Here is a 16,564-nt window from a genome sequence, read left to right on the forward strand (position 1 = left end):
ATTGCATCCTGTGCTCTCTGACTTCCTCCATTCCACCATTTGTGTGACACATACATGTAAGAGACTTCACTGGAGGCCACATGTATTGTCTGGGGATTTATCCTTTCTTTTCAACACAGAACAATCCTCAGATTTCTTCCCCTTCATGATTTCACTGCCAACACTATCACTTGAATATCACATGGCTCACCTCCACAGTGACATGCAGGTTACACCAAATAGTACAGGAGATGCCCCAAGAATACTCCAGCCCTCCCAAAAGGCAGTAGAAAACTCACCGTTACCACTCCCTAGTGATCAATGGGCATGCTGAGACAGTTGTTTGCATTTTCTATGCTTACTTTTCTATTACTAAAGTGGGATTAACAGTGTTCAGCAACTGTTTTTGAGACCTGCAAATTCCTCCTGTTATGCAACAGCATCTTGAAGACCCTTTTTTCTCTAAATTAAAACATTTTTTCACTAACTCATTATTTCCTTATAATTATTACATTCTTAATCTGCTAACCAAGCACAAAGCACAATAAGCATTTTAGACACCACTGAAATAAGTAGAACAAAATTGCTTCAGCTCTGTTTTTTGTGGTTTACTTTGTTCCCTAACAAATCCTGAGAAAAAAAATATTTTTCCTACAACCTTTCTTGCTTTTAAATACTGTTTTAGAAAAAAATCTTGTTCCAGTACCAGTGAAATTCATCATACTATGACAGGAAAGGAAAATTGTTTCATTTCATAAGATCTTCTAACAGCATGAAGCTAATCCCATGGTCTCTGAGACAGAAATTCTGTCAGATTTAGACTTATAAAGAATCAGCAGAGAAAAAGAAGTTTCTCAGATAGAACTGTTAGTCATGATATGAAGAATGTGTGTCCCCTACAGATGTTATAGCTATTTATATGATAAATCCCGATCATCACTATAGGAATTCTACAGCCTTCTTTTAAGTTAATGCTCAAGTTCAAATTAATCTTCTTTTGACAATGTTTGCCTAATATTTCAGTGTTGAACAACATTTCCAGGGTTACATTTTCAGTGAGCCTACTGGGCATTTTTAAAGCTGTAATCCAGACTTCGTACTTGCTTCAGAAAGACTTCTTTTAAGTCTTCAGTGCTTCACAATTATTTCTAGTAAAGACAAGTAGAATAAGCATTGATAAATGCTTAACAAGGACACATACAGACTTGCAAGTTAACTGGAATTAACATTAGGGTTAATTTAGAGCATGCAACAGGTTGTAGAAGAGCTCCCTGGAAGAAAGTATTCATTCTAGAATAAAAATAGAGCATTCTCATGTTCAACACTTGAACCAGTTTGAGTAACATGAGATAAATGGGAACAAAGCATGTTTTTTCCACTTTGCAGGATTATTGTTTTACACAGGAATCACAGTCTGAGAAATTCAACATGAAATGAGGGATACAAAAACACCTTAAGGTGTCTCCAAGGAACTCAAGGTTGCATAGAGTAATTGGTGTCAAATGGCAGCAGCCGTTTTAAAACCAACACTACATTTACACAGTTCAAAGGCCCGCGTTATTGCAGAACATCGTGCTACGCAGGGCACTGCAACCTCCCATACCAGAGAAAGATTTTTTTTACAAGGATGCCTCTCTGCCATCACCAACGCCTCCTTCCACTCCCCGTCTACACCCTTCTGTTCACTCAGAGGCAGCAGGAGGTCTGGGCTTATTGTCTGGTTTTGGAAAGGGATGGCAAACTATCTAGTGGGGAAACAAAAAGTGATGTTTTATTTGGGTGATACATATTGACTTGATGTCAGTATCTCCACTTCTACTCTGCTCTCATAAACCGGGAACAGAACATAAATTCTAAGTGCTTGTGCTATGTGACTATCAAGAAAACTTTCTTGGAAGAACTGAGTACTGTCCCTGTAAAGGGAAGGCTGCTGCACTTTTCGCAAAGATAAGGGTTTTTTTCAGCCTTCTTGTTGCTGGCCATGAAATGTACTTTGAGTTTATGGAGTTTCTGTGATTCCTTTTTTCTTAAAATGCCATTTTACATGCGTGCTTAATCTGTTTTTTCTACTATCTTAACATCTTTCCTTGGTTGTTAACTGAAACCTGTGCTGTAAGAGGCAGCACTGATGAGACCAACACATTAAACCTCGGTAATTCTCAATTCTGAGTACAGCATTTGGGGGAATAAAATGAGACCAGGAGCTCAGGCTGGCCTGGCCAGCCACACACATTGGTAATCCACAGTAGATCACCAGGTGAGGAACCTTAAACACCTTGGTGGTAGCCAGGGTCCCATGACAGGAAAGCCCGAAACTATTCCAACCAAAGACTTCCCCAGGGATTTAGAGGAAAGGGATCATAAGCAGAAGATGAAAGTGAAGCTCTGCAGAAAAAAAGAGGAATACATCTAAAATATTCATCAGCCCCAGACCTTCCCATACCGTATCCCTGATGGTATACAAAATACTTTGACATACAAAATACCTTGACATTCATGGTACCCGCTGATACTGACATTCGGCAAAACAATGTTGATAACCTGCTGCAGACAATTCTGGTACACTTCCAGAGAATATTTAGGTGCAGAAAAAGAAGTGGAGACACAAAAGATCTTAGGTCTTTTACTGCTCATTTACATTTATGCATTCTTTGTGTGGTCTCCTGTAAATTGTCTTCACTGGCAACCCCTTCTGCAACCTCTGCATGTTCTGTGCTCTTGGGGAGATAAAACTGCATCAGGCGTTATAAGGCCAGAGCTCTGGCCTCGTAAGAATAGTTGCCTAAGGAGTGCCTTCAGAAGAGCAGGGCAGGGAGAGTAACTCTAGTTCCTTTGGGCAACTTGGCTTTCCAACACCCCTGTGTGAGAAATAAGAGACCCAAACTCAAGAAAAGCAAGCCAGTGGAGCCTGCAAAGATGAAGAGGAGAGGTTTAAAAGCTCAGGTTCACCCAATGGAGTCTAGTCACAGAGGCCTGGTGACACCTACTAAGCAGGCGTTTTGTCATAGATGCAATAGTGCCAAACTTGTATTGCTACTTTGTGCTCCCCAGGAATACCGTGCCCCTGCCTTCACCGTCAAGGGGAGCAGCATGCAGAATAGTGCACCCAACAGATGAGATGCTTCAACAGAGAAAGTCAGAAAATTGTTTGTAGCTTAATCCACCAAGCAAACCAAAGTTCTGCAGAGAGCATTTTCCTCTCAACCAAAAAGTGAGACGTTTGATATTCTGCTCTACACCCTAGTTTTGGTGACTTTACTGAAAGAAAGGGGGTAACGGCAGACAATATGTGATGGACGCTATCCCCCCATGTAAAACTGTTTTGTCAAGATCCAAGAAGCAATCCTAGCACAGAGGTCATTCAAGCAGTGTTTAAAGCAAGTAACCTCAAACTCACAAACTAAAATCATAATAGAAGCAAGATGACTCAAGTACACAAGATGTAGGAATTGGCTATATAAATACTTCCTGCTGTAGATTTCACTCCCATATAGTTCCAAAGATAAAATCTAATGTGGAAAGAAAAAGCAACGTAATACCTCACATTTCAAACCCAAATCATGTTGTAACTGAGATAAAAGGGAACATGCTATTTCATAAATACCCTGAGTAATACATACTGTAAAATTCGTATCATTATAAGCAATGATAATCACTGCATTAATCAAATCATACAGAAGATAACACTGGGCAGGAGTGTGGATAAAGAAGGCTTTACAGAGGGATCTGGACAAGCTGGACTGATGGGTCAAGGCCAGTTGTATGAGGTTCAACGAGGAGCAGTGCCGGGTCCCACACCTGGGTCACAACAACCCCACGCAGCGCTACAGGCCGGGGCAGAGTGGCTGGGAAGTGCCCGGTGGGAAAGGACCTGGGGGGGTGGCTGGCGGCCGGCTGGGCATGAGCCAGCAGTGTGCCCAGGGGGCCAAGAAGGCCAGCAGCATCCTGGCTTGTGTCAGAAACAGTGTGGCCAGCAGGACTGGGCAGTGACTGTCCCCCTGTACTGGGCACTGGTGAGGCCGCACCTCGAATCCTGTGGTCAGTTTTGGGCCCCTCCCTGCAAGAGGGACGTTGAGGCGCTGGAGCATGTCCAGAGATGGGCAACGGGGCTGGTGAGGGGTCTGGAGCACAAGTCTCATGAGGGGCGGCTGAGGGAACGGGGGTTGTTTAGTCTGGACAAAAGGAGATTCCAGAGAGACATTACTGCTCTCTACAGCTGCCTGACAGGAGGCTGTAGGCACGTGGGGATCAGGCTCTTCTCCCAGGTAACAAGCGACAGGACAAGAGGAAATGACCTCAAGTTGTGCCAGGGCACGTTTAGGTTGGATATTAGGAAAAATTTCTTCACTGGAAGGGGTGGTCAAGCATTGGAACAGGCTGCCCAGGGAGGTGGTTGAGTCACCATCCCTGGAGGTATTTAAAAGACGTGTAGATGTGGCACTTAGGGACACGGTTTACTGGGGGACTTGGCAGTTCGAAGTTAATCATTGGACTCAATGATCTTAAAGGTCTTTTCCAACCTAAATGATTCTATGATTCTGAAAACAAAATTGCCATAATAATGCTAAGTTTTCTGCTTAAACATGGGGGTTTTTTTCTTAACAAAAAATGTATTTTGATGAGCTTTTCAGGCAATGGACATGCCAGCTAGTTTCAGGACAAGAGCCTATTCTTAATTTACTATTGTTTAACTTTAGGGACACCCAGGAATAGTTAACTGAATAAAGAATCGTCTGTTATTAGGATCTCTGTTTTTTCTCCCCAACTGTTTCTCTGTTTGCTGTCCTGTGTTTTTTGTCTTGATACACATTAACCTGTTAGGCTGACCTTCACTTCCCTCCCAATCCCTACAACACATTAAAACTCTTTAAAAAGGCAACTTGAGAGAGACTGCCTTTTGGTAAACCTCCTAAAGCAAGCTCTACAGACTGGTCTGGCATGCGTTGTGTACATGCATCTGTCACGAAAATTTGATGACAAATCATCTGTTTCCTGACAGATAGGCTGCACTGAATTCAAATTCCAATGAAATGTCTTTGTCCACCAGGAAGGAAAACATTCTCTTTTAAAGCAGTCATCATTCTCAAACTTCACTTCAATCCTCCATTTGCTTGTCTGTATTACCATTTATTTGTACTATATTTTTTTCTGGATCAATTAAAGTCTGTCACAAGATACATCTTACTGATCATCTTTTGGGAAAATGTAAAGAGACTAATGAAAGGAATGAAAGCAAATGTTTCACAGTAATAATGCTGTTTCCAGAGGGTGAGAGATGAAGATCCTTTTTAAGACTGACCTACCCCAGTTTGTTTAAAACTAAACTGAACTTGAACTGATAAACTACTTTTTTGAGATTAACCTGAATAGTTCAGCAAAACACTGTAAATCTAAACATACCTGAATTGGAGTCAAACTTTGTTTCTGACCTGCAAAAGAAAATAAAAAGTTCTTAAGTTACAAGAACAGCTTATGCTATAAAAGCCATTTGTCAGACAGATCCCTCCCAGCAAATATCACCTTTAACAAGACTGTCTACCTCTGTATGTTAATACTTAAAGCGTTCAAGGGCATTTGAACCCAAACGATAACTGTTATCTTTAACATTTTGGGGTTTTTTAGAATGTAGAGTTACAAAGAAGGTATTTTAAAACACAAATCACAAAATGAATGCATAAAATAGAATATAAATTTAAAACAGGATTAAATTATATAATGTAAATCATGGCACACAGTTGTTCCTATGAAATAAATATTGTTTTCATTCATTTTCATTTTTGAAAAGTCATTAAGAAGATTTAATTTATTCATGAATGTTTCCAATCTATATTTGAAGCAGATACATTTCATTAATGTCATATGTATTGTATCCAATGATCTGTACTTAATTGTACAACATCCTAGGAGGGTTTAGTTTGTGCGTGTCTTCAATTTACTCACTCTGCACATAGGAATAAGTGGTTTGATTTTCTTAAAAGTGGAAAGCGGGGGGTGGGAGAGAGGGAGAGAGGAAGGGAGCCAGACCTAAATTTTAACTTGTTTTAAAGTCTTTGCAAAAAGACAATCATGTGTGCATTATGCACCATTAGCTTTGGCCGTGCACTGCCGAGTTTTCTCTCTCTAACAAGTAGTGTTTTCTTCTAAGGGCTTAGCACTTAGCAAATGAACCCTGTAACCTGCATATTTAATAAAAGGAAGAAAAAATTAGCCCTTGTGGGAACATCATGTTTCAGATATAGGTTAATAATACTTGTAAATGTAGAAGCCTTTGAAGATCTCAATTCAACTGTGGGAAAACTTAAGTTGGGTAATTACTCTCAAGACGCTGCTGATGTGCTGTCAAGCAGAATTAACCCTATGACTAGGCCTATCTACACAATCTGCTATAAGACAGCATTGTCTATATTGAGCTCTCAAACCAATTAACAGGCATGTTCCAATCAGATTTATATCACCCACTAACAATCAGTTGTACACATGGTCATAGCTGTCACAGCAGGACACAAGGTCTGACCAGCAGGAGACCTGTTAAAGGATGTTACGTTGGCAGCAAAATGCATTTCCCCAGAAATTCTAAGGAGGAAGTACAATGTTGGATCCTTTTACATGGCATCAAGGAGGGGATGTATTTTGGGAAGTTACAGTCCTTCTTTTTTCAAAAGTAAATGACTAAACCTCGAGAACTAATTGCAGATTTATTTTCTTCTTTTATAAGCTTGTACATGCCAAGTACATATAGATGTATTTTACATGTACTCTGCATGTATTTTATATAATTGGCATTGTAATCCTGTACCAAAGATAAAAGCTATGCCACTGCAAACATCAAATCAATCATTATTTAAAAAATGAATGAGTTCACACTATTAGTTACAGTTAAAGCCATCAGGAAGGAAACAACTCTCTTCCCTCAGTCCTCAAAATCTTTTATGTCTTAAATGTAACTCCCAGGTGGTTAAAAGATGGAAGGGAAAAATCGTAACTTATTGTCCTAACTGGTACTTACAAAACACCACCAAAAGCACTGAACAAAGAGAGTATGTTACTGACGTGCCTTCACAAATACCACCGCCAATAACTGCCCAGGGCACCAGCCCACGCTCCTGTTCAGCAGTGTATTTCAGCTGCTATTTATGGCCAGCAGGATAAAGTCCCCACCTTGTGAAAAGTACATGCTGGTAACTGGGAGGAATTCCCCTGAGCTCCAGGTAAAGCCATTTACTCAGTATTTTATTTACAATATTCTCCTCAAGTTGCAGTATATCTGTCTAGACTGTTCTCTCTTGCTCATCACTGTATTAGCAACACCCCACTACCTACATTGTCAGAGATAAAGTACAAATCTTACCCTCAGCGTCTGTTTATCTGCACAGTCAAATTCTTGCTGCCTAAATTCCAGATACTTGGTATTAGTTGGTCAAACCAAGACCCTGGTTTTCAGCCTGCTCAGCCTGGCACGGACATATGCACTGCAACTTGCGGCATCAACCAACTGGTCCAGGGGCCAAGATGGCTGAGACTACATGGGGAGGAGGGTCACAAGGATCACTAGGCACTGTACTGAGTACCAAAGCTCCAAACAGTCATAAATTACTGGACAACAAATCACAAAACTGGTATGGGGCAATAAATGAATAGAACTTTGTCTGGCAACAGCAGAATAGCTGTGAAAGAAAACACAACATGGGAGGTAGCACTAGGCGCTATCAAGAGGAGGAAGATCATCTACATTTATGGCCAACATGTCACCTTGAGAAAACAAAGCAAAATTTAGGACCCAGTACTACAGAAATTACTAGAGATCTTAGAAAGGCACAGAAAAAAGGGAGGAAAATAATGAAACATCTTTGGCATTGTAAATAAGCAACAAATAGCAGATGTGAGAGAAGCACTCTGCAAGAAAACAAAGTCATCTTGGCTACTTGAAGGAATGACAAAACTTCCAGCATCTTCAATGGAACCAGCACTTTTCCCCCTAGATCTTCCAGTATTTACATCCCTTTCTTGAAACATGCTAGACAACAGTATCAGAAACTAGTTGCACCTAGGTGTTAAAAATACACAACTGAAAAATGGCCAATAAATATGCTAAAATCAAATTCTGAAAGTACATTCCAAAGAGATGTTCTGCTGCACACAAAAATGTTCACCCTGATTCCTTTATACTTTTAAAACTACATTAACTAGAAGAAAAAAACTTCTCTGTGGATTGTTTGTTATCACTGTACACACTCTGGTATCTAACCTAAGCATCCTACTAGACAAGATGAACCTTACAGAGCCAGGCACTGACTTTACAAATAGTCTTTTATCATTTATCACACAGAGGGGAAAAGAAACAGCAACAAACAGAACAGCTTTGTGTGTATTTTCTCTACTTTTGCCCCATAGAAGTACTCTGAAAGTCAGGAAATCATTCATAGATATCTTTGGAAAGGAGTTTACATGCACAAAGAGAACAAGACTGTATTTATAAAGCGCTTTCCATTTCCAACTGTGATATGGCTCAAATACACAAAACAGATGGCAATACAAATACCAATTAGTTCAACTACCAACACCCAATATACAAGGAAATAGTGAGCTACTGGAAAGGTTCAGCAAAGGACAAGGTGCTGCAATACTTTTAAAGATCTCTGAAATAATTCAATCAAACACAAACAAAATATATGATTGTTACTTTATCTGTACTGCAAAGAGGCGCAGGATTTTGACCTGTTCTTTTTAAAAGGCACTGTAAACCAGGTGCTCAAACTGCCAAGTACTGAGAAACGGATAGTGACCAGACACACTACAGCTGAGGCTAACACAGGTCTGCTATTTGCCAGTGAAGTGGGCTTTTGGCAAGGAGAGGGGAAAGAGGACTTACTGCAGAACCCCTACTGTTGTGTTCAAACTGCCTTTTTCTTTCACACTTCTTGATGAAGTCTTTAACAGATTTATTCAGGTTTTGTTGAAGCCCAACGTTGGGAACAGCTTTGAAAGCTCCACAGCTTTCTCAGAAAGCACCTGATGAAACCTCTGCAGTTCTAATCCTTCCTCTTTAACATCAGACACTGACACACAGACAGCACGATGCTGTAAAGCCCTACTTCTTTAGGAAGCCTGGTTAAAGATATACTTTTGATCTCAGTTTCCTAGACTACAGAAAAAAGATTGATTCACTGTTGATGGATGCTATGACAATTTCTGTTCTGCATACTCATGAAAAGCCAAATTAAAAAAGAACATTTTAACATCATGTTAGTCAATGAGTAGTCTCTGGGTGAATTCTTCCCAGAGTTTATTTTAATGTGAGAGTTATAAACAGATAAATATAGAAATATACAGCTTCTGCAGACATAATAAATAACAATCCATCCTACCTGATTTTTACTTCAGGTACATACATACACGTAATAAAGCGTAAAGGAGGTTAAAAGGAGCTGAAAATTAGTTCTTCCAAGCAGGGTGGCTGAGGAACAGTCAATACAAAACAGTCTGAATTACATATCAGACTCAAAAGTTTACAAGGAATCCATCGAAAATTTTCAGTGGAAATATCAATGAAATCCTTAGTAAAATCAGTGTAAGTTATCTATAGATATCTCTAGGACTATGGAAATCTTTGCATTTATTTCCTCTTATTTCTAAGTACCTTCAACAAGGATTTGCAATTCAGCCACACTTAGCAAGAAGTAAATCAAAACATTTTCACAGGCTTGTCTCAATGAGACCTTATAATGTTACATTTCAAGTCCCCCTTTTCCCTCTTTTTTTGAATCCTAATGTGTTTCTCTTAGGAAATCTACATCAACACTTGCCTTTTGGAAAGGACACTTGTTGAAATATCCTCTGCCTAGCAAACTGTGAGATCCCTCATATTCCTGTACTTTTTTTCACTGCTGGAGATGGATACGGTCTGGAGAACACAAGCAAAAGGAAAACTCAAGTGTGCTGTTCTGTTGGCTTGTAGCTGGCAGTCTCATCCAACTTGCACAGCCAGTGACCTTGGCCTGCAGTAATTTAGACAGTGCCTTTACGATGTTTGTGGGCAGCAACCGGCTCAGTACAATAGAGCTGATACACTGAAAAAACAAGACCAGGTGGCTTCTGGATCAAGGGGGGAAAAAAAAGACATAAAGTGGTTTTTGTTTTCCAAACTTGCTCTTCCTCTCCTAATTCTTAACATAAAAATCTTTCCAAACTTCATTGCTTATATGAGGGTAGGAAATGAATATTCAGCACCAACCATGACGCTATTGGTTAGAGAATATTAAAGACTACCCATGAGTCAATTAGGAATGCAGAGTTATTTGCTATGATTCTGCTAGAATCACTGCAGCTCATCTATGCCACACTGGCCAAGCATGCAGTGAAAAGCGCTTTCAACAAGAGCCACCCAGCAGCTCCACCCAAGTGCAGCATTGTACCATTCTTGTTCTGAGGGGCTCTTGAGGACCAGGAGGACCAAGTCCTGTTCCAAAACACCACAGAAATACGTAATTGCCAGGTCAAGCTCCAACAACAGCCACATGCTACAGCTGTGATAAGCTGTATAAAGCTTAGCACATTTTCAGCATTCAGGTAGGATTAGATGTGGATTCAGCACTCAGGTACGTTCAGATGTGGAAGATGCCATCAGCTGTATTTGCAGGGCAACCTTACTGCAGGGACTACAGCAAATACAGCATTCTTCTTGATGGTCATCCTCAGAGGTGGATTAAACCTCCAGATTCTAGGTGGCTGTGAGGAAGACAAGTGCTCTGCTGTCTTGGGTTTTGGTGAGATGATAAGGAGTGAGTAACAATTTGTCACCCAGCAGTGACACTGCAGACTCAAAACAATGGTTGGTTACAACCAAAACATGAAGCAAGAACAAACCAATGCTCAATGAGAACAACTTTACTAACGATTTTAACTCCATCAGCCTTTTCTAGGGGACAGTCACAAAAAATTGCAGAAAGTCTTGCAAGTTTTAAGATTGTCAAGCTTCTTGGAGCTACACAGTACGTAGTAAAAACCTGGGTTTGGATGAGAAACGTTTGGTAATACTGTCTGCTGACCAAGTGAGCCAGCAGTGTGCCCAGGGGGCCAAGAAGGCCAACAGCATCCTGGCTTGTGTCAGAAACAGTGTGGCCAGCAGGACTGGGCAGTGACTGTCCCCCTGTACTGGGCACTGGTGAGGCCGCCCCTCGAATCCTGTGGTCAGTTTTGGGCCTCTCACTCCAAGAGGGACGTTGAGGCGCTGGAGCGTGTCCAGAGATGGGCAACGGGGCTGGTGAGGGGTCTGGAGCACAAGTCTCATGAGGGGCGGCTGAGGGAACGGGGGTTGTTTAGTCTGGACAAAAGGGGAGACCTTATCGCTCTCTACAGCTGCCTGACAGGAGGCTGTAGGCAGGTGGGGGTCGGTCCCTTCTCCCAAGTAACAAGCGACAGGACAAGACGAAATGGCCTCAAGATGCACCAGGGGAGGTTTAGATTGGATATTAAGGAAAATTTCTTCACCAAAAGGGCTGTCGGGCATCAGAACAGGCTGCCCAGGGAGATGGTGGGGTCACCATCCCTGGAGGTATCTAAAAATGTGTAGATGTGGCACTTGGGGACATGGTTTATTGGGGGACTTGGCAGTTCGAAGTTAGTCGTTGGACTCAATGATCTTAAAGATCTTTTCCAACCTAAATGATTCTATGATTCCTACACTGGCAAGAGCCAACTTACTCCAAATAAATATTATTGAACAGAAGCTGCTGGTTTTGACAAAGTTTGTGAGGAAACTAAGAGTCAGTCAGGGCAGATGAAGTTGGTCAAATACTTCTATTAGATCTTACTAGAGACACTACAGTCGTTACTTCATACGGGCTCTCCTAGCCAAGTAGCCAGTGCTGATTTGTCATTTGGCCTGCTCAAAGGATATAAAGGTTATTAGGAAAGCTTAAATACCATTAATTAAGGACTCAGAACTCGGGCAAGGAAATTCCTTGTGTAGATCTAGCCTGGTGACTGAAATCCTCCCTTGTGCTGTGAAGACAAGAGTGGTGGTGGGCACTGCTATATTGGCCAGCCATGCTTTGCTTTTCCCATGGTTTGCTTTTGGAGATGTCGAGAAGACCTGACACAGCTCAACAAAAATCAAATGAATAGGAGTGTTGCTATTTCTCCTAGCGCATGTTCAGAAGAACCAACACCATTACCAAGAATTTCTTCCAGGAAGCAATAAAGGCAACAGTGGGTGATTTACAAAGACTTGGCAATTCATTCTTTGGCCCTAAGAACTAGAAACTGAGACAACAATAACATTTTTTTTTAAAAGAAATCATTCTCCCAGGCTTCCCAGTTCCCATATATATACACCACATCTTTCTCATACAGTCCTGCACATGGTATAAGGACATGACTGTGGTTTATTAAATATGGAATAGCTCCTGTCCTATAGAAATAGCACAAATAGTGGATTTCACTCAAATTCATTCTAACATCCTCTTGCAATGGCTGTGGACAGAATGGTATTTTTGCATAGCGTACAAGAAAATATCTTGAAAAGTTAAAGTAGGTGCAATCCTGCAAATACACTTGACCCTTAGAAGATGCTGAGGCTTCAAGTGGTGTAGGTGGCTCTCTGTGAATTGGTACAGAAACACACAACCTTGCCACAGAGGTTGTACAGCCATGATAAATGTGGCTCACAAAAAATTAACATGACCAAGTATAGTTGATAAGCCTGGTTGATTTGTTTTCTAATTTGGCTGATTAGTTTTCTATCAGATCAACATGTCGCATCAAGATATGTCCCAGCCACACCAGGTGAGGTCCAGTGAAGGGGAAGCTATGAAAAAACAGCCTAGAGACAGGGGGAGCAGGGCTACTTCTTTTAGCATAAGCCTGCAGGTAGGCTGGAGTAAGTGTAACACAAAACCACGTAACGGCTGTCTTGCAGAAAAGGAGGTCCTTGAGATTAGTTTATTGTCTCTCATTTATTGCTTTCTTTAGGCAGCTGCTCTGGGATGTTGGAGACTGTCTGGCGTGAAAGTTCAGAGATGGAATAATTAGATTCAACAGCATGATTATGGATTTTATGTGTGAGGCACCTTTGATTGTGGAAAAAGTTAAAGCATGTTCTCCATAAAGCTTGGGAGGTTTCTCATAACACTAGAACAAGTAGGTAGATGAAGAGATGTTAAATTCCTAATTGTTTCTTTTATCTTTCCTGTGATAGAGACAGAGTTCTGTTTTAAAGACGTACCAAAACCCAGGTCTTTCATCTGGACTGTAAAATTCATGTGTTCCCTGACCTCGTGTGTCACATGGTAATGAAACAACGTAAATCAAAAATGTTAAAAGTTGAAGTTTGTTAATATTACTGCTGAAGCTCCAGTCTCCTTCCTGGTTAAACTGACAGGTCCATAGTCCAAATATATGTATTTTCAGATTACAGTGACACAAAGAAAAAAATATAATGGGCACCCAATGAGAAACAAATGGGAACACAAGTTTCAAATGACTACCTGGAAATTAAAAAAAAAAAAAACACAACCAAACAGCAAAATGCCACCACAAAAACAACATGCATTTTTGATGGGGCAATGGACTTTCTCTGTATTGTACTACCACCTTACTCCTAAGAAAATACTTCAGTGATTTACACTCTGTGGGGAAAATTCAGTTAATAGCATACATTTTGCATTCTCTGATCCGTTTCCTTCTCACTTTTTCAGCTGTCTGGGCTGAAGCAGTCACCAAGATACAGGAATGTATCTTCCCTAGTTGAGGAAGACATTATATACTGGTATTTTGGGGTCAATAAACAAAAGAAGACAGACTCCTATCAGTCTCTCCATTTGTTGCCACCCTTGCCAGCCACTTCAGAACAACTGGCTAAATTTGATATAGACCAGAGGTGGCCAAAGCTCACAAAGCAACACAAAGACTTTGGGGAGACTGGGCTAAGGCCAGTCCAGCCTTGGGACACAATCATCAAGGTGGTTTTTCAGGTGCACCCTGGCCTGGGTTTTATTAAAAATAAAACCCAACTCCCCTCCTTCCCTCTCTCCCCTCCCATAAAATCCATGGGGAGTCTCAAAGAGAATGTGAAAGCAGGGACATTTCCATATAGCTCGTTTCACGTAGAGAAATCCAACTCATTAGCTCAAAAAAGTCAAGACTATGCCAAAGCGTACTGCGCACTCGAGATAATCACAGGTAAGTCTCATATTGCCATTTTTTCCCATATTAAATAGATTGTGAAAGCAACTGGAAACTAGTTCACATACATTTATGTGAACTACTGCTGCCCAAATCTCACCCCACAAAAAACCCCTACGCCTTCTCCAGCAGACGACAGAAAGGAAGCCAGTCTTGAAGGTAGAAGGTGAAATCCTGGCTCCATTGTATTCACTTGCCAAATCTGAACTGACTTCAACAGAGTCAGGATTTCCCCATAAACATTTAGCTACAGTAAGCTGGGGAACGTCTAAATGGCAGAGTAGAAAACCAGGTTATGGAGACTTTGTGCGCCCAAGCCAAGCACCACAGTAACCGATGACATGAGAATATTGCCTTGGCTGAGTTCGTAACAATCAGTTTTCCAACTCAAAAGATTCACGTTATTACTGAAGTTTCTGCAGGTAATCCTCTTAACAGAGGAAACAAGCATAACAGAAATGAAGTGCTTCTTTCATCTTTACAGACAGTCTCTTGAGAACAACTGTCACTGCCACATCTGGCAATTCTGGAGCTACATCAATTTTATTTTCCTTTGTAACCTATTATAAACCCAATTTTCTCTATTATTAGCGCTATCCTGACCATTCTGCTTCATGCTGCTCTAAAGATACCTCTTCAAGTGAGAGGGACTGAGTCAGTGTGAACTGAGAGGGGGAAAAAAAAAGCAAAACCCCAAAATTCTTCATCAGAATGAACACAAGCAGCTAGAAATAAGAAAACTCACGTAAACAACAAGTGAATCCGTGCAGAACAATGCAGTGATTGAGAGAATTCAATCAGCACCGCTTCTACCACCAAATTTAGGGCCATCATTCCCACAGTACTTCTGAAGTGTATTTTCATGCAAGACAGAAAAATTATTATTTCTTTCCTAATCCTTGCTTGAGTTCCTAAACCAGCTCTCCATGTGTGCTAATTGGCATGGATGCATGAAAATTCAGTAAGTAATGCAATTTTCCTGGGTTTTGTTTTCCTAACTGCTTGAATTCTAAAAAATCTTCTACTTTTTTCTCCATTATCAGATACAATGCTGTAGCATGGATATAGCATCACTGCCTGGGATCCAGGTCTTAAAGCTACCTGTGAGCAGGGCTAACAGCCAAAACTCAGTATCTATCAGCTCAGTGAAAGGCTGTGTTACAATAACTTGGCATGGTGTGTATGAAAAAAAAAGGAAAAGAAATCACTATTTTCTTTTCTGTCAAATTAACTATTTTACTAGAGTGTTACCTTATTATCTTATTTACTAACGTTTTTTGGCTTTACTGTAAGACCAGTTTTACTGTAGCATTATTTACATTGCTTCTTTTGTATCCCTTATCAATTTGATTGATTTAATTGATCTTATACAATTACTTAAGTACTGGAATAAATGCAAGATTACACAGGAACACAGCACATAAACTAAGAAAGAGACAGAAATCTCAAAACTATATTTAGCATACTCACTTGAATAAGGGAGTCCCACAAACAACACATTTGTATATTCCTTGTGCTTTATGATGTGTGTACTCCCCCTCAAAGGCACTGGGAAAACAACAACACTACATTTTAAAAATAAATAAAGGAACGTTGGGGTTTTTTAATTACTAAATTAGTTAAGAAAATTATTTAGAAAAAATGTTACAGAAAACCCCCACGATTTTAAAAGTTGGCAGTTGTTTTTTATTAAAGGCAGCAAATAAAGCAGGCACAGGAAAAAGGGAATGTCCTCATTAGCGTGCCTCAGGTGTTACATATCATGCAGGAGGAAGCGAATTGTCCCACGGTTCAAAGGACAGAGCAACAACAGAAAGGGAAAAAATGGGATCTTCCCCTGTTCGGCAAGCGAAACATTGCGTGTTTGTAAACACGGACTGTGTGACATGTGGCTCAGCCTGACGTGCTTCTCGAGGTCTGTCTGCGGAAGCAGTGCCCGCGGTGCCACCGCTGCTGGGGCAGAGGTGCGAAGCCTGCGGGTGCCGGCCGATGGGGAGCCGGGCAGCCACCGAGCTGCGGCGGGCTGCCGGGGCGGCAGAGGCATTGTAGCTGAAAATGAAATAATTGGTCCACGATTTCAAGCTGTGTGCGCCTTATATTTTTAGTTGAAAAGCAATATTACAGCTTTAAGGGAATATTTTTCTAAGTTAACAATCTAAAAGGCTAGGAGGTCATTCATCTAATACGAATCAGCTGCGCTAGCCCAACAAAAAGCCTATGTGCTCAGCAGCTTGTTTTTATTATCCTTTCACCCTTTTTATGAGGTCCAATTTTTTTTTATAAACAGGATTTTTAAGAATGACATAATCTCCGATTGTTTGTGTGCACTAAATCATGTTGTTGGTCCCGTACACAAGAGCGAGGAGGGCCGGGGGGGAGGCAGGCCTCCCGGTGGAGGCCGATG

The 16,564-nt window shown here is 40.9% G+C and overlaps 1 protein-coding gene across 6 annotated transcripts in view; it reads right to left on the reverse strand.

Moving 5' to 3' along the window:
* The window catches only part of MSRB3 (methionine sulfoxide reductase B3), a 109,613-nt gene that overhangs the window by 58,703 nt on the left and 34,346 nt on the right, over positions 1-16,564 (reverse strand). For all 6 annotated transcript variants that reach the window (XM_037389724.1, XM_037389725.1, XM_037389723.1 and 3 more), the window contains 2 exons: positions 15,631-15,708; positions 5,380-5,408 (listed from right to left, as the gene is read on the reverse strand). In XM_037389724.1, coding sequence (XP_037245621.1) covers positions 5,380-5,408; positions 15,631-15,708 — 107 coding nt within the window. The remainder of the gene's footprint in view (positions 1-5,379; positions 5,409-15,630; positions 15,709-16,564) is intronic.

The sequence above is a fragment of the Falco rusticolus genome, chromosome 5, assembly GCF_015220075.1.
Source record: "Falco rusticolus isolate bFalRus1 chromosome 5, bFalRus1.pri, whole genome shotgun sequence".
NCBI classification, from domain to species: domain Eukaryota; kingdom Metazoa; phylum Chordata; class Aves; order Falconiformes; family Falconidae; genus Falco; species Falco rusticolus.